This window comes from Sceloporus occidentalis, unplaced genomic scaffold (assembly GCF_023333645.1).
Source record: "Sceloporus occidentalis isolate IW3139 unplaced genomic scaffold, rSceOcc1.0.p SCAF_47, whole genome shotgun sequence".
Lineage (NCBI taxonomy): Eukaryota > Metazoa > Chordata > Lepidosauria > Squamata > Phrynosomatidae > Sceloporus > Sceloporus occidentalis.
In genome coordinates this window covers 1,792,614-1,815,439 of record NW_028317027.1, presented here as the reverse complement: position 1 = coordinate 1,815,439, position 22,826 = coordinate 1,792,614, and the positions used below count along the sequence as shown (strand labels likewise).

The 22,826-nt window shown below is 38.8% G+C and overlaps 1 protein-coding gene across 1 annotated transcript in view; it reads right to left on the bottom strand.

Moving 5' to 3' along the window:
- LOC149289185 (phospholipid-transporting ATPase VA-like) overlaps window positions 1–22,826 on the bottom strand; it is a 57,363-nt gene that overhangs the window by 7,831 nt on the left and 26,706 nt on the right. The window contains exons 3-15 of the mRNA XM_089490856.1: window positions 20,874–20,959; window positions 18,963–19,069; window positions 18,747–18,878; window positions 15,063–15,193; window positions 13,230–13,482; window positions 10,311–10,528; window positions 9,075–9,269; window positions 8,040–8,592; window positions 6,219–6,322; window positions 5,451–5,577; window positions 2,377–2,561; window positions 1,107–1,434; window positions 636–712 (exon numbers count right to left, since the gene is read on the bottom strand). Coding sequence (XP_089346982.1) covers window positions 636–712; window positions 1,107–1,434; window positions 2,377–2,561; window positions 5,451–5,577; window positions 6,219–6,322; window positions 8,040–8,592; window positions 9,075–9,269; window positions 10,311–10,528; window positions 13,230–13,482; window positions 15,063–15,193; window positions 18,747–18,878; window positions 18,963–19,069; window positions 20,874–20,959 — 2,496 coding nt within the window. The remainder of the gene's footprint in view (window positions 1–635; window positions 713–1,106; window positions 1,435–2,376; window positions 2,562–5,450; window positions 5,578–6,218; window positions 6,323–8,039; window positions 8,593–9,074; window positions 9,270–10,310; window positions 10,529–13,229; window positions 13,483–15,062; window positions 15,194–18,746; window positions 18,879–18,962; window positions 19,070–20,873; window positions 20,960–22,826) is intronic.

Below are 22,826 nucleotides of genomic sequence, written 5' to 3'. Positions count from 1 at the left end.
CACATACTGATTTTACTAGTATTATTTGTTCTGGGACAAAGTAGAGGTGGTAGAGAACTGCGTATAAAAGTTACTTTATTTAACTAAAACAAAAACTAGATTTGATTCCTTGCTACTGACCCTCACGTTCTTTAACAAAAAGAGCAGGGTCCTTGAACGTTATTGATCATTTTGGATGTATTACACACATTATATATTCATATATGAGTATTGAAAGAGCAGGGCTAACCTGCTTTGGAGGAAGAGACGGTGGAAACGGCCACAGTATAAGGATGAACAAGTTCCAGGAAGAGAGGGCAAACAGGCTTTAATAGGGACTAGAAACGTTTGAAAATCAAATAATGTCTGATTCTTTGATCTGATTTTTTTTTCTGGTTTTCTTGTGACCATATGTGCATTTATGAAATGGAATTGATCCAGAAACAAAGTTGTTTTTTTTTCTCTTTCTTTCTTGTAAGTATTAACTAGTCAACAGTGTGATAAGGATATACGTACGTATATACACACATACATATATATATATATATATATATATATATATATATATATATACACACACACATACACACATATATATATATAAATGATGAGAAACAGCATGATTTGAAAACTCTTCTGCATGGAAACAACCTAACCTGCATGCCTTCCTGGCCAGATATTCCAACACCAACATCTGCCACCTGTATCATGCTGACATCGTTGGTTCCATCCCCTATGATGACAAAAAAAAAAAAAAAGGGAGCGATGTCCGAGTTATAAAATGGGACATCATACGGGTTATATTTAACGTTTAAGAAAAATGCCATCCATAACAGTCATAAAAACTATAGTACTAATTACAAAAGGATCACTAATTTGCTCAATAATATAGCTCCAGAATATCGTCAGTATTATCTTTTAATTGGTTATTGACCAGCAGATGCAGTTGGAGTGTACTATATATTTTGCCTCTATTTTAATAACTAGTGGCCATCAACCTTTGAGTGAAAACCTAGTGCTCCTACAGAGGCATTTTATCTTGAAGCTCACATCCACTTTTTGATTACGTTCACATGAGCAAAAAAAACTAGCATATAACTAAAATTGTAACGGAAGGAATCATGTACCTATCGCCAGTGTCATGGCTTTGAGCTTGTCTCGCACCAGTTTCACCACCATGCTCTTCTGAAGTGGAGTAGACCGGCAGCAGAGAACAGAGCGACACTGCCTAGCAAGTGACAAAAACGTGTCTGCTTGTGTTGTATCTAGTGCAAAGGCCAGTGTCTTCCCATCAATTACAAGGCCAAGGTTTGATAGCTTTGATCTCGAAGACAATTGGGGATTGCTTTGGACAGAACCCATTTTGGCATTTCCAGCAGCCTTCTCTTTGGAATCACTCGAGATCTTGGATTCCACATAGTGCAAACACTGATCGAGCAAAGCAGCGCAGGCTTCCTAGAAATAAACAAACCCATAATATTACAATTGTAAAGATGTAATGAAAAAAAGTGTCTTTGTGGGGGGTGGGGTGGTGGTGGTGATAACACAGTTAAACTGCCAGAAAACACAGCAGGAGAATGAACGCTTATCAGTCTAGAACACAATAGCACGCAACAGTGCATAATTGCGAGATTATTTTGGAGTTTGCCGTGATTAAACAGAAATGTTGACCCCAAAAAAGTTGTGCCGTCTACTTGTTTTACTCAAACAATATCGGGCAAAAAAAAAAAAATAAAATCAAAAAATCTGAACTCACCTTCTACTTTTCATTCATTCAATGTAAAAGTTACTAGAACATAGTCAGCACAACTAAAATCATTTCGTAAAAAAATAATTGGCAGAAATGGGCACTACCCCAGCTGTCAATGTGAGGAAGAAAATGAGCAATTTCTATGCACGAGCTTTAAGCAAAGGAAGGTATAACACACTTTGCAATTCTTCAGAACTGTACAACTTCCGCTGAGCTTTTGGACTGGAAAGTGTTGAGATGGCAAATAATAAGGTCAGTAATTCATTAACAAGGAAATTGCTTTTTAATGGCAAATGACATTTGCCCATTTCCATCAGTTGAATCAAATCACTAGCTATTGCAAAAGTAAGGTTGAAATGCAGTTTGACTACACTACACATGTACCAAAATGCTAACGAATATAGTTAATTTAAAAGAATCAGGGATTCCAAATAGGTTTCCATTAATTCGACATTTACAATTATAGGTGCTATTTTTGCTACAATTATTGTTGAACTCTACTAACTCTACTAAATAGATTTTGGCTTCAGAGTACACAACAGTTACAGTTACAAATCAGACGTTATTTTTCTTTTGGAAGTTGGCATTTTAGAAACTGACATTCATGCCAAATGAGTACCAAATATACACAAGGGAAAAATACTTACCAAGGATTCAGCATTTAGAGTGATGATATCATCATCATGATCTAAAAGCTTGCAAGAATACCCAATATTCACGGCAGTTTCTTGCTTGTCACCAGTCAGAACCCAAATCTGGAGTCCTGCTTTTCGCAGCTTAGTGATGGTCTCTGGAACTCCATCCTGTAAGCGGTCCTCTATGCCAGTAGCACCTAGTTTTTCAAAGAATACAACAATGGTTGCAGAACAGCTAAATCAAAGCAGTCTATTTATTAAAGCAAGAGTCTGCAGTAGACGTATGTGTCAGCTCTTTCACCTTACTATACATTAGGAAGTCTAACCCCGGTGAGAATCAGCTGTAGGAAGGTCTTGTTAGGTCCCATATAATGTATAGTTAAAATCAGTGAGGAGAAATCTCCTTGAACATTTAATTATAACACTATACAGGACCAGCTCAGCTCTTCTTGCTGGATGAAACGGTTAGTTTTGGCCCTTCTTAATAGTGAAGCATTACAATTGCCCTTTTTAAATTGATGCTCCAGCCATTATATGCAATTTAATGCATATGACAGATCCCTTGAAACGCAAACGCATGAGGGGATTCTGCAGAAATTGTCTGTCCCATTATTTCCTCATACAGAAAGTTTCTTAAAGGCACCTCTCTCTCTTTAGGCTGCACATATATGTACTGTAGCTTGTACCATGATCCCATGTAGCTGACAATACACAACATATTGAAGGGCAGAAACACATAGGAAGAGAATAACTTATGAAAGTATATACAAAAAAAACCAAACAAACATATATTACATATATTTGTTCTTATTTTACATTGTTTTATTGAGATATGGGGTTTAGTGTGCGGAGGGGCACCGATTGAAGCATGTTAGACTTCTACAAGTTGTTTTTTTTTGTTACCATGATTGCTATTTGATACACACAGGTACCACCCAGGACCTTTTTGACAAACATTTAGGATATGCTTGGCACTGAAAATGTTAAACCACTTTTGAAGAGGGGCTAGTTTTGGATTGATTTCTTTAAACTGCAGCTTTTACAAGCATTGATGATTTTGTCCAACAACCTGATGGAAATCAAAACACAAAGCCTTCTTCCCAGCAAATTCTTCATGGAATACTATCGTAATGTGCAAATAACTGGGCCATCGACACAAGGCCTCTTATGTCAAAGATTAAGGGAATGTTTATTTGCAGTATCAGTGCTAACAGTGTGCTTAACACTAGCGTATCAAATAAGTAAACTAAATAACATGTCAGTAACAAAGCTTGAAACAGTTTAAAATACTGGCACTAAAAACAGAAGGAATAGTTGAGACTTTGCTCCAAACAGCATCTGGCAACTTCTAAAATTATTTGGTGTTGCCAAGTCATATGGTTTTGGATCTTAAAAAAATTAATTGTGGATTTTCATGAATATAAAATAACAGAAATGTGGGCTCCAGTTCAGCATATTTCAGGTTTTGGTATTTACTTATGTTGTTCTGCTTAAGGAAAAACATAGTTGTCTCGGCAAACAATACTTTAATATAGTTTCCTTGTAGCTGGAATTATGACTATAGAATTTTACTGATCAAACATCCTCATGTGAAAAAAATGGCGCTTGTAGAAGATACATTTACTATATGCTGCTATGTATTAGAGGAATATTTAGTATTTATAGACGCAAAACCAAAGAAAGAATGTCCTTCTCTGTTTAAGATGGAACTGATGCTTCTCTAGTCAAGTGGTCTATAGCTACCCGCTCTGTCTTGCAGGAAGAAAAGCCTCATAAGGACCTTGGATGTATAATATGCCAAACATACAAATTCTAAGACATCAGTGAAAAACATTTGATATAACCCACTTCCCATCCTGATGTTAAAGACGTGTATCTGCAAGTTGATAAGGTATACAAGGTCTGCAGATAATATCAGGAAAAATCAAGCTTTAGACATTAAAGAGGCAATCACAAACTCACACACCCAACTGGGCTAGCAGCCACCGCTTGGAGAAGCCCCTGTACCATGGATATTTCCAGGAAGCTCACAACTGAAATGGATCATCATTCCTAATGAGTACTCCAGCACAAACTAACTGCGCATTCACCTTGTGGGGTTAAATTACAGATACAGACAGTGTTCCAGAGGACAAGGCGCCAGACATGCTAAACCATAAATGGTACTTTTTACTTTAAGCGTACAAACGTAAATCAGTCCAAAGGCCCCCCCCCACATTCCTTTTTTTACAGCAGATACAGTTCCTACTAGCAACCGCCTCCGTTACTGTATACATTATCCTTATTTATGGATCTGTGATTAAAATCTTTTATCAACCAATAACGGCTACTGAGATCTGCCTGGTGGTCTATAAAATCATTGCAAAAGAAACCGGATGACCAACATAAACAAGAACTGGGGAGGGGGTTCCGCGAGCCAAGGATGGCTAGAATGGCACACTCAAGACTGCACATCTTCTAATCATTTCATGCAAATCTGAAGCGTTTTCAGATGTTTGTCTACATTATTCGCACTCCTCCTTCCTCTTCAAGCTACATTTTCCACATCAGCCGATAAATGTAATTAAGCATATTTTAATTATTTCCAGGAAAGGAGCAAAGACAATAAAGACAACCATGTTGCTTGGGGGCAAATGTAATTGCCAATTCTTCCTTTGAGAAGGACTACCCACCAGTGAGTGTGATTAAATTCTCTTCTATTGAAATGAAGAAAGAGTGGGACTTAGAATTCCCAAGACTCATTTGCTACGGCTATATATTGCGGAAAATCAAAAATAAGTCTGGGTTAAGTTACACAACCCTGTAAGGATTCCAAGAACACGCATTCTTACACTGAAGTAATTAGCACATTTTGACCAATATTGCTTGGTTGCTTCGGGAAAAAAAGGCAAGATGCCTAGTTTACAGTTAATAAACTCTGCGATTCTTCAAGGGCATTTCACACTGTTAACGATACTAAGTATACATAGCCACGTCCTTCACAGTACCAAAGGGGACAGTAACACATTACTAAGGCCTCTGGCACGCAAAGGATTAAAGAACAAACAAATGATTTTCTAGCGTGAAAGCAAGATTAATAAACCTACCAAGCAAGTGTAGATTGGTCTCCAGGCGAACTGCAGATTGAAACAGTAGCTCTTCACGATTCTCTAGCGAGGATTCTGCTTGTAAATGAAATTTTAACCAACATGCATATTCCTCCTTGCCAAGAACCTGCAAAAGAAAGTAATTTAAAATGTGCATTATTTATGCGTAATAATCTCTTATGGTAAACTCTAGATTGATAACGCATACAGTTTGTATGATGGTCGCTAAATTATCAGAATTTCATTTTTATATATCAATGTACTGAATAAAAGGTATAAAAATATATGTAGAATGAATCAACATTTTGGTTACTGCTGTGTAAAGCTTTTGGGTGTCAGATATACGTCTGCAATTCCATATTAACTAAAACATTTCACTCTAGTGAGCTTGTTCTGCAAGAAGGGATGAGTTGACTACATAATTTATAGCTAAACTGGTGAGCTGGTATGTTTTACTGCAACCTAGTTTACAATACACACCATATGGGTAGCAAGTAGTGATAGTAATCAGTATTGAGAGTTGAAGGAGTGTACAGATTTTTTCTGTTACTTTAGGAATGTAAAAACACCCCTTCAATCAGGGCATTACTAATTCCAAAGACCAATCACTTTAAAAATGGCTGTCTGGCACCAATCTGTTTATTACGCCTCTGTCCACTCGCATTAATGAGAAATTAAACAATGAACTTGGCTGTGCAATAAATAAAATAGCATTTTTTTCCCCAATTTATATTTAGACCATATGAATAAAACATCACAGGGGCTTACTCGTTTAGCTATACATAAGGTCCGCAGTCCATCAATTGCATAGTAGTTCAGATAATGTTGAGTTTTCGCTTGAATTTTTCTTTGGTGTTTTCCTATAGAGCTGTCTAAAAAAACAAAAAAAAAAACATTTCAATACAACAAAAAGGCATAATTGCACAGGCAAGTGTGTAGCAACGTAGTACAAAATCTACATTAGAACAAAAAAACCCAAACATTCTCACCATCTGTCATAAATACAAGCAAGCCTTAAAACTGGAGAGGTGCTTATGCTCCCTATATAAGCTTATCCAGACATCCAACCCTGAGTACACTAGGAAACCGGTGCATGTTTCTGATCCAGGGATGTTTTTTTCCTAGAAATATACTTCGCAATTGTTGGATCACGTTAGAGGAATCCTACACCTGGCACCATCCCCTAGTTGTTTTTCTTACATTTTTTAAAAACTCCTGAACTAATCCCAGAGATTCTCAACTGCAAGATTGATCATGCCTTAAAAGTAAAAATAATATAAAAAAAAGGGCACTGCAATTCATAGTTCTTGTAGTTCAGAGAACAAAGCTGCAAAACAACTTAAAAGACGACTATGGAGAGGCTGTAAAAACTGGAACGGTTTCAACATGATAAATGTTCTGACACTAAGCAGTGAGTGAAATGTTCAAATCTCTACAGCCAACATCAACTTGCCAAATGGAATGGGGAAAGCCAGCGAGCAGCAATTTAACCTCTGATACATAGCTCTGGCAAGCATGCTCTACGGGGTAACCCATAGATTTACCTAAATATTACAGATCAGGGGGATAAAAGTTACACAAGTGAATAAAAATGCAAACATTCAAAGCAACTTTTGAAAGGAGAAAGACTGTTTAGAAATGTGTAAATGTGAAACTGAGGTCAGAAACCGATACTAAAATTTTGTTAGTATCATTCTCAATAGAAGTTTTTTTTGCAATATAGTTATTACCGCCATATTACAGAGCATTTCGCAAACTCAATTCAATTTAACTTTAGACTATTGGACAATGGCAGGTTTTATTGTATGGCAGTTCATTCCAGTATACAACGTGACAGCTTTCCCTAATTATATAGAAAAATACAATCAGATAAGAACTTTATTTTTGTTTTATTTTTTAATAACTTGTGTTTTTATAAAAATACAGCTTTTCCTTCAGCTACTCTAGAGATTTTTTTTGGATATGATTATACATTACAATTTCCTGTAACAATGCATTCAAACAAAAGCTACATTACATTTTGCTGTTTTGAAGGTAATCACAAAGTCGCTGCTACAAAAGGACAGGAGTTGACATTGATGACTATGGCACTTCTCGCGTAACACTTGATTTTCAATCACTGTTTAAAATGGGAAGGTTACCATTTATGCAGTACTGTGCAGTCACTCTTCTAAGGTTATAAACTAAACTTATAAAAAGTGACCTTAGCGTATTGGATGTGCTTTCATTCTGGCATGGTGATCGTTTCAGCTTGGTACTTTGATGTTGTTATGCATGTTTCTACATCTACGCAGTATAGATAACCAACAGCGGGTCCTCTATAAAACGCTAGGCTCGTCTTAGGACCTGATGTTGGTGTACTGTATGTTTGAGGTCAAATTCTGTATGTGTGGTTGGTAACAGTAATAAGGATCGCTGACCTTCAAGCTCATTTTGACAGCGGAAGGCAGGTTTACAGGAGGACGCCAGAGTAAACACTAAGTAGAGTACACTTAACAAATGAATAGTATAAATATATATCAGTAGTGTTTAATGAATGATCGAAATGATGCAAAATAATGATAAAAAATAATGCAAAGTAATCATTACCTTTGGAACATGGCTGAACAAGATCCAAGATGACGGAATCCGCTCCTTTAGTGTAAACAACTATTTCATCTGTGAGAGGGTGCCTGACCACCACGGACATTCTTTTTCTGATGGAATCAAAGCCCAGGGTGTGTAACAGTTCAAAATTCAACCTCCCCAAGTGTGGCAGTTCTACTGTCACTTGGTCAGACAATCTACCAACCAGAGAACAATTATATGCCCTGGCTGCATATACAAGAGCAGCTTCATCAGGAGACTCTGCTTCATAACGTAATTCTCCTTCTTGCCCTTCTGATGCCATGCCAGCCTTAGAAGCCAGTCCGTTAAAACCCCTCTGCGGAGAGCCGGACAGGTTTCCTTCCAACTTGACAAAATTGCCGTCAATCGAACTAGAAGACAGCACGCCAGATCCAAACCTTTGCATTGATTTACTTGTTGAAAGACTAGAGGAACTGCTACTGTTGGAGCCAGATGTCAAACGGCTTGGAGTAAATCTACGGATGAAATCCTCTATTGTCTTGACAGGAGATTTCAGTTCGAATCTAACTCTCACCTACAAAACATGAAGATTACAGGAACAAGGTGAAAATATATTTAAGCAGAAATGGTATATTCCACGGGCTACAACTCTTGGTCAGAAGACGTAAGCACTAATCATTATCTCAAAAATAATATAATAATAGTATGCCTATTTACGTTGGCAACATGTGCGCTCTTATTTCCACTCTTATCTTAGGTACTCTATATTTCAGGAGGTATTTTTCTTTTTTTCCCCACATCAATACAACATCAACTTCTCTTCCAAAGTCTGGAAGCACCCTTGCCTACATACAATAAATATGTATAATTATTGTATATTCATTAAACAAGAGCAACAATAAAGATAATATGACTTCATTAAACTTCATTAGTGCTCCCCAAACAGCCTGCTATAAGTTCCTGTAAAATGTTGGATAATGGATAATACAAAAACAAGTGTCAAGATGGAACAGGGCTAAAGGACACAAAGCAAAGCCTTGATTCTCCTCACTCTACCTTTTGTCGTGGTTGGTTTGGAGACGTAACGACCACAGTATTGCAAATTGTCAAAGCAACAAAAAAGTCAAAGATATCCAGCAGCTCAGGTGTGAGTTGAGACAATAGCTGTCCGTGATTTTTCACAGTTTTCAAAGCTTTTGCACAATCGTTGACCTTTTCTAGGAGTTTTGGGTCAGGGGTAATATCTTTTTCCTTGCAAAAAGAAACAAAAATAAAAAAACATTTGCAAATATCCTCACTTACAGTCTAGCAACAACTGCAACCCACGTGGCGGAAGCAATAAAACACTACCGTTTTCATGAAAAAGACAGATTTCATTACATTGTTATTATGCACATTAACCATTTCTGCTGCACCAAGTTAATTGCACAAGAAAAGAATATTAAAAGAATATACAGTACTGTTTACTATCTAGATATCTGTCAATAATAACACATATACCGTATTTGCTTGAATATAGGCCGCACTTTTTTCCTCCACTTTAAGTCTTTAAAGTGGGGGTGCGGCCTATTTTCGGGGTCTAGCGCCCGGGCAGGGTTAGGATACAGATCCCCGCAGCGGTGCAGGGGACCTGCATCCTACTCCCCGATACGCTTAGACAGCCTCCCCTGCCAGCACTTTCCACGGGGGGTGCCGGTACGGGAGGTTGTCTAAGCGCATCGTGCGGATGGTCACCGGCTGCGGAGGTTGTTTACCCACATCGCCGCAGCCGGTGACCGTGCGCACGATTCGTTTTACCTCTGCCCCCAAGACTTACCAGAGGAGACTCCCGGGTGTCTTGCGGGGCCGGCGGGGGACATCTACGCAATACGCGTATACAACTTCCGGTGCCGGCACCGGAAGTTGTGTACGAGTGTTGCGTAGATGTCCCCTGCCGGCCCCGCAAGACACCCGGGAGTCTCCTCTGGTAAGTCGGGGGGGGGGGCAGAGTGGCAGCATATCTCGGGGGGGGGAGGAGGAGGACAGTGTCAGCATATCTCGGGGGGGGGAGGACAGAGTGGCAGCATATCTCGGGGGGGGGGACAGAGTGGCAGCATATCTCGGGGGGGGGGAGACAGAGTGGCAGCATGTTTTTTTGGTGCTTTTTTAAAGGAAAAAACTTTCTTTAAAAAAGCACCAAACTTTTAGGGTGCGGCCTATATACGGGGGCGGCCTATATCCGAGCCAATACGGTATATATATATATTATATATATATCTGCTGTGTTTATGGAAGTCGGCTTGTGTAACTAACCATAGGGCTACTGAAAGCTGTATGCTTAGACAGGATACTGGCCCTCATTGCCTCGGCTCTGCTGCCCGTGCGTCGGTGAGTTTTGGTACTATGACTCCGGTGGACAGCTTTAACACTGTGATGGCTGCCACTGCTGTCCCGGCGGGGCAAGGTAGCAGCTTTTGGTCCATTTTCATCATCTTCAGAGTCTACCTCTTGATACATCGCAAGACGCTTTGCTGTAAATTGAAGACACCGTGTGTTAGAAACCCATTTAAAGCCAATGTCACACAAAATGCCTGCTTCATAACCTAGAGTTAGGGGAGTTTAATATAACAGCACATCACGTACTAAACATACTGAGGAGTTCATTTACATTACGTCTTCTGCTAGTTAAACTTAGGAATTAAAATGATTTCATTATGTCATAAAACACGACAAGACTCTAAACAAACTAAGTGGGTTGCAATTTTTTTGTCATCTCTAGGAATTTGTTTTTTATACCATGCTTGCAAATTTCTTTAAGTAATATTATATATAAAACAGTCTGTTGCTTATGATTATGGCATTTCGTGTCACGAGTAGATTGCGAGTAAACAACCTACAGACATAAATATTTGTACATTTCAAGTCCATACTGTCAGAGTTCAGCGATAATAATGTAGCATATCCGTATAATAAACGGACCTTAATAAAACGTGAACAAAATAACAATCCATGACACACAACAAATCAGCCAGATTTAGCAGCGCAATTACACAGCTGGGAAGATGATATATATATATATATATATATAGATATGGATAGATAGATAGATATAGATAGATATATACATACACACATACATAAAAATAGCTAACTTTCAATATGATGTATTTTAAGTTAACAAAAAGGGAAACTCCAGCAAACATATGTACTTTAAAGGGGATAACCCAGCTGAATTAAATGAACAGTTTCCCCTTTGCAGATGCATGGAGGTAGTTGGCAGAATCCCCCATCATTTGCTCTCTTTTACCCCGCCCCCCCCCCCGTTCCTTGGCTTGCAGAAGATGCTTTCGGCCAACCATCTCTAGCTTGCCAGCGTGCTCAAAAAAAATGTAACCTACAAAAGGTTATAGGGATTTTTTTTTTTGCATTTTGGCATGAGTTAGTTGATTATGAAAAACTCATTTTTAATAGCTTCTGTATTCTCACACATTTCAGATTAATTAGGCTGAGTGCAATAGGAAAAGATTCACTTCCTTCTGATTTATATTGTTTTGCTAAACTACACCAAATGGCTGTGTTTGGTAGGGATCCAAGTTGTTATGTAATGCACTGCTTGTTATGCGCTGTTTTACCCATCGTACAGTGCTGCAGAATACGATAACGCCATACAAATCACTAAATAATATTAACAATCTGCCAATACATCAAGTGTATTGCATATAGCAAACATACTGTATTGTTCGGTAACGCTAAAGGAGGCGGCTGGTGAGCGCACAAAATGTTAAGCTAAACGCAAACTTATGGAAGCTCCTTGGCTTCTAGAATGTCTCCAACTCTGTCTCGTGCATAGTTATTGTTTTACATAGCGCCATCCAATTCTGTAGCGCTGTACAATGGGTGGACAAGACACAACAAGTAGTATGTAACATAACCATTTGACTTAGAGACAACAGGTGAGGAGGGCATATTAGTATTATATTATATCTCATACAAATAAACATATATATATATATATATATATATATATATATATATATATATATATATATATACACATATAAAAATTGGTATATCCTTCATAGCAGCAAAGAAACTCCAGATTAATGCAAGTTAGTGGGACAGCTCCGAGGCTACAGTAAAACAAATGTGTAATAAATACATTCATAGTTAACCCGTTGTATGAGCCGCGCACGGAGAGTTAAAAATGCCACTCTCAAAACACAGATGGACTACAAATTAGAATGCCCCCCACCCATGTAATGCTTGTGCCTTGCTTTGTCCTGTTGCCAGCCTATTTATTGCTGCAGTAGCAATTTCTAATAATAATACTCTGCAAGCACAACCCCATCCTGGCAAGCGAAGGCTGAAGCAGATGCCCATCTCATGGGGCACTGGAAAACCAACAGCTGAAACATTATTTTCACAGATGGCATTGTTTTCCTCATATCTGGGCCGCTCAGGTAGCTTACTATGCATTTGTCCTGCGATTGCATCCCTAATGCGAATGGATAAAAATAATGTATTTGTTCTACCTGCTGTAAAGCTTCTATTGTACATTAGGATTGCAAGAGACATAATACAATGAACCAGCAATTTTAAAGTGAAGTTGCAGTCTCTATCCATTTACTATTTTGCTCTGCACGATGATGTACGTCGACAGTTCTACGAGTGAAGTTACAAATAATTCCCTTTCACAGCACGTGTTAATCAAAGCTTGGCTTTAGACATATAGCTGTTTCTCTATAAAAATCGGACCAAAAGAGACGAAGAAAATGATTATATTTTATATCTAACATTAAGCCATAATGGACTATTTCACCTATAGATTAAGGATTAATCTATTAATGAATGTTGATTTTTGACCACACTACACATGCTGTGGTTGGACTTTGGAAAGATTCATACCATATTCCATTTAATAAGACTGTTTTTTGATAAAAAACCTTTACAAACTAGTAGTCCTGTGTACATGCGAGAACCTCAAATTGAGTCTTTAAGATTTAGAGGTCAGATCCGTCACCTAAAACGCATGCACAGTTGGATTGTAGGCGAGTCCATACTTTGAAGTCCATATGATAGCTGGAGTGTCCCTTTAAATTATAATGCACTGAATCCTGGCTCCATAAATCAGAACTCAAATATTTTTGGGAAGTATAAATTACTAGTATTTTAAGATTACATTGGTTTACTTTCTCTGTCTGTCCCAAAATGGAAATCTAATGAGAAACTCACCGTTGGCATCGTGGGAATACTCCACACCAGAGACTGTGCATCTTCGGAAAACCATTTTATTTTCAGTAAGTGTTCCAGTTTTGTCAGAAAACACATATTGTATCTGTCCTAGGTCTTCAGTAATATTCAGTGCCCGGCACTGTAGCTGGGAGTCTGTTTCTTCATCGTACAGGTCTTTGTCTTGATGAATAAAGTACACTTGGCAGATTTTAACGATTTCAATGGAAACATATAGGGAAACCGGAATGAGCACCTAACATTTGAGTAAGAATAAGCTGAGTTAGTAAACACACTAAAAGCACTTAGTGCACAACATATCAGCGATGATCAAGAAATGTATGTAAAAATATTGCCACGGAGGGTGGTGTGGAAAGCTTTAATATCGCACAAAAAGCAGGGCTACTTAATATTTAAGCCAGTAAAACATACAGTACTGTGCAAAAGTTTTAGGAAGGTGTAGAATGCTTTAAAAAAAAAAATCATCTAAGTCAAATCAATATTTTATGCAACACCCTTTACCTTCAGAGAAACATCAATTCTTCTAAGTATACTTGAACAAAGTCATGGATTTTGTTGACATATAGTTAGGTATAATGGTTTAATCATACACCTAACAGGAGCTAATGATCAATTTAATATGTAGGTTTAAACACAATTATTAACTGAAACAGCTTTGTAGGTGGAATAAAACTGAGGAACAGCCAAACTCACTAACAAGTTGAGGTTGCTGAAGACCGTGTAATGTCAAAAGTCATACACACCATGGCAAGTCTGACCACAGCAACAAGACACAAGGTAGTTATACTGCATCAGCAAGGCTTCTCACAGGCAGAAACCTTATGGAAGGCAAGGGTCTCCAGATGTTCTGTCCAAGCGCTTTTGAAGAGGCACAAAGAAACAGGCAATGTGGAGGAAACATGCTTACTTCCCTTCACAATCAGAAGAAGTCCAGCAGTACCATCAGCTCAGCATTGGCAGAAACCAGCCATCCACTGTCACAAGTGGTCTTCATTGAAGACTTGTGAACAAAAACCCATACCTTTGGCATGGAAACAAGTCCAAGGTACTCAAATGTTCATTAACACATAGAAACTAGAGTGCAGAGAAACAACAATAGGTGCTCTGGGCTGATGTGTCAAAATTTGAAATACTTGGCTGTAACATAAGGCAGTTTTGTGAAAGGCTGGAGAGCGGTACAATAATGAGTGTTTACAGGCCAAAGTGAACCATGGTGGAGGTTCCTTGTAAGTTTGGGGCTGCATTTCTGCAATTGGAGTTAGAGATCTGGTCAGAATGTATGGTCTCATCAATGCCTAGAATTACAGGCAAATACTCATCCATCATGCATCTGATGGTAGTGATGATGCGGGCCCTACAGAGCCTACATAAAAAGCAAGTTCACCTAGAATTGATGCCTTTTTAAAGGAAAAGGTTGGTCAAATATTGATCTGATTTACATTATTTAGCGTGCCTACTTTTGAAAGCATTCTTACTTTTCACACCTGCCTAAAACTTTTGCACATAGCCATATGCAACAGGAAAGATCCTAAAACAAAAGTTATTTTTACTAGGACTTTAATCAGCAAAATGTTGTTACCATAGAACATTTATATCCTCTTAAAAATACATGAATAACAGTGGGAGCTAGACAGCTGTTTTAATTGGTAGATCACACAAATTAACTTCATTGTACTTGAGTCCCTAATGCAACTAAATAACGGGAAAATAATGGAGACTTTGAAGATTAACATAACATGCCAGCTATAAAAAATACAGGAAAATTAAGAAATAGTAAGTCGTTGCCGAGAATATTTTTCTATTAAATTTCTATACCTGTAAAACAATTATCATGGTGAAAAATAAATAGACAGCAGAAAGTACTGGACTGACATAGTTTCCATCTGGCCCCAATACGTCAAACACTGGTCTCTTTTCTCCATACTGCCAAACCCAGAGACCATGACCTACAAAAGAAATCACATGTGTTAAAATGACAGCATTTAACAAAAGATAAATGCTCGCTCTAATGTAGGGCTGAAACAACGAATCGATAAAATCGATAATAATCGATAACGGAAATCGTTGTCGACGATTTCCGTTATCGATTAATCGAGTGATCGATTCGTTGTTGGAGCACTCGGCTCCTTTTACTTACCTCCGCGAGCGTTCCCCGCTTCCGCTACACGCGCTGCACTCTCCGCCTTCTTCTAGTTGCGAGTGGCTCCGTTCGCACAGAGCGGTTCGCTCTGTGCGAGTGGCTCCGTTCGCACAGAGCGGTTCGCTCTGTGCGAGTGGCTCCGTTCGCACAGAGCGGTTCGCGGGGGTGGGGTTTCAGGGGATGCAGGGCAGAGTGGGGGTGGGGGGGCAGGCCAGGGTAGGAGACTGAGTGCAGGGCAGAGTGGGGGTGGGGATGCAGGGCAGGAGACTGGGTGCAGGGCAGAGTGGGGGTGGGGGTGGGGTTTCAGGGGATGCAGGGCAGAGTGGGGGTGGGGATGCAGTGCAGGGGGTGGGGATGCAGGGCAGAGTTGGAGACTGGGTGCAGGGGCACAGTGCCAGGGCTGGGTGCAAAGTGCCAGGGCTGGGTGCAAAGTGCTGGGTGCAAAGTGCCAGGGCTGGGGCAAAGTGCTGAGTGCTGGGTGCAAAGTGCCAGGGCTGGGTGCAAAGTGCTGGGTGCAAAGTGCCAGGGCTGGGGCAAAGTGCTGGGTGCAAAGTGCCAGGGCTGGGTGCAAAGTGCCGGGTGCAAAGTGCCAGGGGTGGGGCAAAGTGCTGGGTGCAAAGTGCCAGGGCTGGGTGCAAAGTGCCGGGTGCAAAGTGCCGGGTGCAAAGTTTCTTGAACAGTAATAGTCCACCTCTTTTCAGAATGTTTGGGGTTATTTTGTTTCATAAATATTGTGTTTGGGTTTTTGTACTTTGAAAATATTGTTTTTTTATTACATCATAACAAAATAAGAATGTTAATGTAAATTTTAAGTTGTTTTTTAACATCCAGTTCATTAAATTATTTTAAATAAACAAAAAATTTGCATATTGTTTTTTTTTTATCCGATTAATCGATTAATCGAAAAAATAATCGGCCAACTAATCGATTATTAAAATAATCGTTAGTTGCAGCCCTACTCTAATGCATTCCTGGCTGCAAAAGTGCTTTCCATGTAAAGAATTCCAATAAATATTTTTTTTTTTACCTGGCATACATGATAACGAAATAAACGTGCTATATCTAAAAACATGACCAGAAGGCATCAGGACAGAGTAGCACATCCTTTGTTTTTTTTGCAGTAGTTGGGAGATAAAGCTGACAAGACAGCCTGGACTCTCCCCTGTCAGCATAAGGCAGCTTCACTGGCATTCTGTCTCAGAAGTAGAGAGCCAGGAGGGTCCGTCCAGACCCTGACGAGATATCTGATCATTGCCTCAAACAGCGATCAGTAATGCAGAGCTACATAGCTATCTGTACAAAACGACTGCTTAGTGTTGTAAAGGAACCTTTAGTCCCTGCAAAACATAAGAAAAAACTCTCTGGAGTATTAATTTACTCTATACCAGGGGTGTCCCAAGTTTTTCTGCAGTGGGCCACTTCATCAGAATTGTATACGTGCGAGGGCCGCACTCATTTTTCACTGTGAGAAAACATAGCCTTTAATAAAATACGCAGATTAAAATAAAGTAAATGACACAAAACCTTTACTTTTCCATTCACTGATTTCTGGGCCTATAAAGTTTTGTGACTACAAATTCAGGATTCTAGATAAGTAAAAATAAAATAGTTCTATTTATTCTAGGGATGCACCGAAATGAAAATTCTGGAACGAAACCGAAAATTAAGGGTTCACTTAGCCGAAACCGAAAATGACCCCCCCACCTTATTAAAAATAATAATAAAATCTCAATTTGACAAAAATTTCAACAATATGACTAGGCATGATAGCAGTGTGATTGCTAACAGCAATCACACTCCTATCATACCCAGGCAACCAGTAAATGCTGGAACCTAGGCATGATGGGACTGTAATTGCTGTTAGCAATCACACTCCTATCATGCCAAGTCAGCCAGTACATGCTGAAACCTGGCTAGCTGCCCCCCTTGTGTATTGATGCTGCCAGCAGTATGGGGTCTGCACATCACTTACAGCCACCTTGTGCCATGCCCCCCACTTACAAATCCATGCTATCACACACACTCATTCATTCACAGATTCATTCCCTCAATAATTTTCATTCAAACATCCTCCCACACCCCCTTACCTGCACTGCAGCTCTGTCGATGCCGCTCACAGACTTCTGCAGGGGCCCGCGGCCTCCCTCTGGGTTGTTCGCATTCAGTGCGAGCAACTTCTCTTTTAATGCACAGAGTCATGTGATGTCACGTACATTCACGTGACTGCTGGGTTCCGCTTCCTCTGTGCAGTACAAAAGACCCTCCCACAGGTAAGGTTGCCCTGGCTGCCGATCTCACGCCGGCCGCACCTTGAGGTCCGGCGGGCCGCATTTGGCCCGCGGGCCCCATGTTGGATGCCCCTGCTCTATACTATTATATATACACACACACACACACACATACATACATACATATACACACTATATGGACAAAAGTATTGGGACCTGCCCATTACACAACAGAGACTTTTAGGACATTGCATTCTAAATAGATAGACATTAATATGTAGTTGGTCCCCTCTTTTTTTGCAGCTATAACAGCTTTCACTCTTCTGGGAAGGCTTTCCACAAGATTTTGGAGAGTTTCTGTGGGAAATTTTGCCCATTCATCCAATAGAGCATTTGTGAGGTCAGGCACTGATGTTGGACGAGTAGGCCTGACTTGCAACATATTACATATTAATGTCTGTGTATTTAGAATGCATTGTCATAAAAGTCCCTGTTAGTGAAATGGTCAGGTGTCCCAATACTTTTGACCATATAGTTAGAGTGTGTTTGTGTATATTATATATATAATTTGTGTGATTACACAAACCACGGAAAAAGGAAATTAAGGGGTTATGTATCATTACTTGCTAAATTAGCAATTTACATTTTATTATAAAACTAACATTTTCCTTTTAAATCTCAATAAAATGACTTGGCTTTGCTAAACACATACATGGGGCTAGAAGAAAAACAAAAAGATCATAAATAGATGATGTGGCAATGGACTTTTTAAATAAATGGACTTATCACTTTGTATTACACACCCAGAAGCAATTTACTCACACATAGATAAAATACATGTGCAAACAAACACTCTATGCTTGCAAAATCACGTAATGTAGAAACAAGTGCAATTATATATTGTCATTAATTGACAAAGCACATGCATGCTCAGGAAAGTGACAATAACAGAGAACAGACTCAGCACTTCATTAAAACCGTCACAACATTACTGAATCATTGCCAAGCGAAGAGAGAGTGAAGAAAGAAGAAATCTTATAAATCTCGTAATGAGGATAACATCATACAGTATGGATTACAAACGTCAGACGAACCGATCCAAAGAAGGCTTGTATTTAGAAGATTTCTTACCAATGGCCGAAAAGAGGCACATAACTAGGAGTATAAGCACACACCAAAAGACATCCGTGTTCATCTGCCTCTCAAGCTTGCTACGTTTGTAGCGAGGTCCATTGTTGTTTAACAAAGCTTTGGTCTCATGGCCTAGAAGGGGGAGATGATAACATATAAGATCTATAACTCAAGAAACTCATTAACTAAGGCCGATATATAATGGGACCTACGTACCTGCATATATAACAATCCCAGAAACAACCTCTGTGTTTCGAAGAGTACACCCTCGTAACAAAAGATTTTCTTTATAAAGTCCAGCCTTTTTCCCATTTTTGTGAACACTGGAAAACAAAAAGCGTGGCTGAAATAGGTAAAAGGTATTTTAGCACACGTGGATCACACATAGCACTGCAAAGAGAAATGAATGCTGAAAGTAAAATGGGAAAATAAAGTAAGTAGATCAAGTAGACAAGCAGGAGCTTTGGTCTTAATTTATTCTCTTCTCAGAATCTGAAGCACAATAAAAATGTACAAATGTCAAAACTAATCTGAGACACAGTGATCATATAAGCCGCCATCATTCTCTGTCATTTCCCCTTAACGCATGAACAGGAATATAGGCTCCCTGGTCAGGTCATGGGTAAGCAGATATTTGTGCTGCATAAGCAGAAAAAGATAAGTCTAGCGTATCACTGTCAATAAACGCAGCGTTAACTACATCCAGTCTGGGATCATTACCATTTATACTGGTCCCTTAGCACTACCAGTAGATGGAAACTCAGCAACTGATCTCCATTAGCTGCGGTCTACCTGATAAGTCAGAAATAGTACTCTGACCTAGGTTTATCTAAACAGATCTGTGCATTGAGACATACATCAGGGACCTTTAGGAAAAGTGTGCAAAGATATCATTATTGCTCTGCGACACAACCAATATAAAGAGGAAACCTAATAAATTAAAACCCAAAGGGGTCTTGACACCTATAAACAGTATTGTGTTGCGTTAGCATTTTATTTTGACAGAAGACCAAAGGTCTAGTAGCTACACCCAGTTTATCGATGACAATTTTTATTTAAGTGGTGTTTGATTTTTAAAAAAATCTTTATATAAAGGCTTAGGTCTCTTCGTTAAATGTTCCTACTTATTGAACGAGAGTTAATTATTTATAGCATGACCCTTCCTTGTTTGCGTCTTGTCAATGCTAATTGCTTGCACTGGAGAAGATAAACAAGTGCACTTACTGGACTTCACTGCCGTTTGTCAGTATTAATATTATAATGGAACGTGAATTAAAAACAATTTCTCCAATTACAAGCATGAAAGGCAAAAAGCAGTGAATGTGTTATTAACAAGAATTAGGTCACAGGCACACAGATTGTATGGCGTGAAAACCGGCTGTGGGAAGACACAACGCAGCACATCCACTAAAGCACTAGACTCCCGTGGAAGCTAGAAGAAGCTTGCCATAAGCAAACCGCTCTCAAATCTGTAACAATGGAAACATGCATTTCCACAACTACTTTTAAAACTGAAAGAGGATTCCATCTCTAATATTCTTGGGCATAAAACATTTTTGCCTTTGCAAAAATGAGTAATATATTACCGGATAGCTATGTCTTCCTGACTCCTTATAGGTAAGGAAAAGTGGACAGAGTTAGCCCCCTTTCCAGATGTAGCCCTTGCCACAGCCACTTTTGTCAGCTCCTATCACAGAAACCGTCTGTAGTAGATGAACAAAACCAGAGTTTTCTGTTTGGCCCCGTAAAAAAATATTTGGGGTAAAAAAAACCTTTGAATCTATCATGTTTAATAAAATACCACCATACAATGACAAACTTGCAGCCATTTAATCTTATGGATCTTCCAAGAAAACAAAACCCATTCTATTTCCCCAGAGGAGTTTCTTAATCAGCTTGAAGCCCAGACACTGCTGACTCAAGCTTCTTCTGGATTAACATGAATCTATTGACCACTGTTAACAACTGTGTGTTTATGGTCAAAGTGCGGCGCTGTGGAATAAGTTAGTACTTTCTAAATATATAACAACCATGTAGCGTGTAGTCAATAGTTAGTAAAGTGTTAGTAAAATTTACTTTCTTACAATTTTTACACACAACCTGAAAAGAAAGAATGAAAATACTTACATATAACCTCGGAACCTACTGAGGTCGTTATTTGGTTTCTCGCATTCTATGACACTGTTAAACTTCACTGGATCAAATTCAGATTCCTGAAATACAAATATAAAATGCAAACACTTACATCTAACACAAATTAATTATAAAATGGTTTTATTTCTTTAGTTCTCATGAACTTTAGGCATCCAAATATAACCCAGGAAGCCCAAAAGCTCCAAAAGAGCAAGAGCAATGGGGATCATCTTTCATTAAATTTTTCATTTTTTTTTTTCCATGTATACTCAAATAGAAAAAGTATTTGTAGACTTGCTAATCTGGCAAAAGCCTCTTTACTGTGATCCGCAGTCCTGGACTTTATGTGGCATGACTTTTCCCAGGGCACTAGGTGAACAAGACCCTATGTGCCAAGCACTGGTGTCACCACCTCTTAAAGACATGTTGTTTTGGAGTCTGATATTTTTATCCAGGTCAGGTTTAACCCTTACAACTTCACTGGGATATGTACTAAACTTGGATCATTTTAGAACATTAAAATATTTTGGTTCAGTTATTAAATTGGTATTTGTACATTGAAACTTCACAAAAAAGAACAATTCATCTTATTTTTAAAAAGGCTTTACAAATGTTGCTTCAAAAGGAGGAATTTGAGATTGTTAAAGCTGTATATTCTTTCTTGTGGAAAAAATATGCTAACATTGCAATAATTACATATCTTATTGTAATAAAATTGTAATTAAAATTTATCTTCACATAAATCTTACCACCTACTATTTTTGTATTACTAGTATTAGATTCAAATACGTATTTTTATTTAACACAGTTTTAGTTTTTGCATAATAGGCAGCTGCATTTGAACCTTCTGTATGTTATATTAGCCCAATTTACTAGCCAAACTCCCTGATTCCTCATCATACTGCCAGTAGTAAATAGAGAAATAGAGTGGCTCAGACTTAAATCACCCAGGCAGACATGGACTATTAAGAATCTATGGAAACGGGCTTCATTAGCACTGCCAATAAAGCTCATTGTGGGGATAAGCACCCAAAATATAACATGCCTGACAAAAATGTAGCCCCCAGGTCTGCTGATCAAGAACAGTTGTTGCAACAAAATGAGAGAGAAGAAAAAGGGTGCTACCCTACACTAAATAATTGCTAAAAAATAAAAACCTTCAAAAGGGACGACCTCCACTAGACAACTGAAAACAAGTAAACAAAGAATACTGGAAATTCTGTAGCTGTCTGATAGAAGAATAAAAAGTATTTAATTGCATCCACTTATTTCTGTACCCAATGCAATCAAAAGAGGTACCAATTTAACACTATCCATGCTGGTACGTATTGTCAGCCAGCGGTGAACGGGTTTTCATGCTACAACTTGAGCTACCGGTGACGCACGTAACAGAATTTATTTTGAAGGTTGATACTTAACAGCTTTATCTGCAGTAGAGCTTGAAATTTGCATATTCTGCTTAACTGCAAATTTCGCTTTGGAGGTCTTTCCAAAAGGTTTCATGCCCAGAAACAGTGCCAAAAATCACTGTAATCCTCGCAGATGCGGCAGTTACCAAGTCTACAGGCAACCAAGATGTCTCATTCGCTATCTTGAGAGCCATCTAGTACGAGGAGGCCAGAATGACTGTCGCATTTGGAAATGGTTTAGTTACATCGTCAAGGTTTTCCCCCTTTTAAAATATTAAGAACCTCAACATATATAGTTTGGAGGTGCAAATAGAGAAAGAATGCAGCAGAAACATATAAATACACAAAAGGCTCCAAAACAGAACAGTTTTCATTAACTATATTAGACTTCTTCCTTTATACCGCTGACAGCTGCATATTCATCTATAAAAAAAACGAACACACACGCACACACACCATCCTCACACCTGTGTTTGCAACCATTCATCTTACAACACCCACCAATTTTAAAGCACATGGAGGATTGCTGCAGTGATAC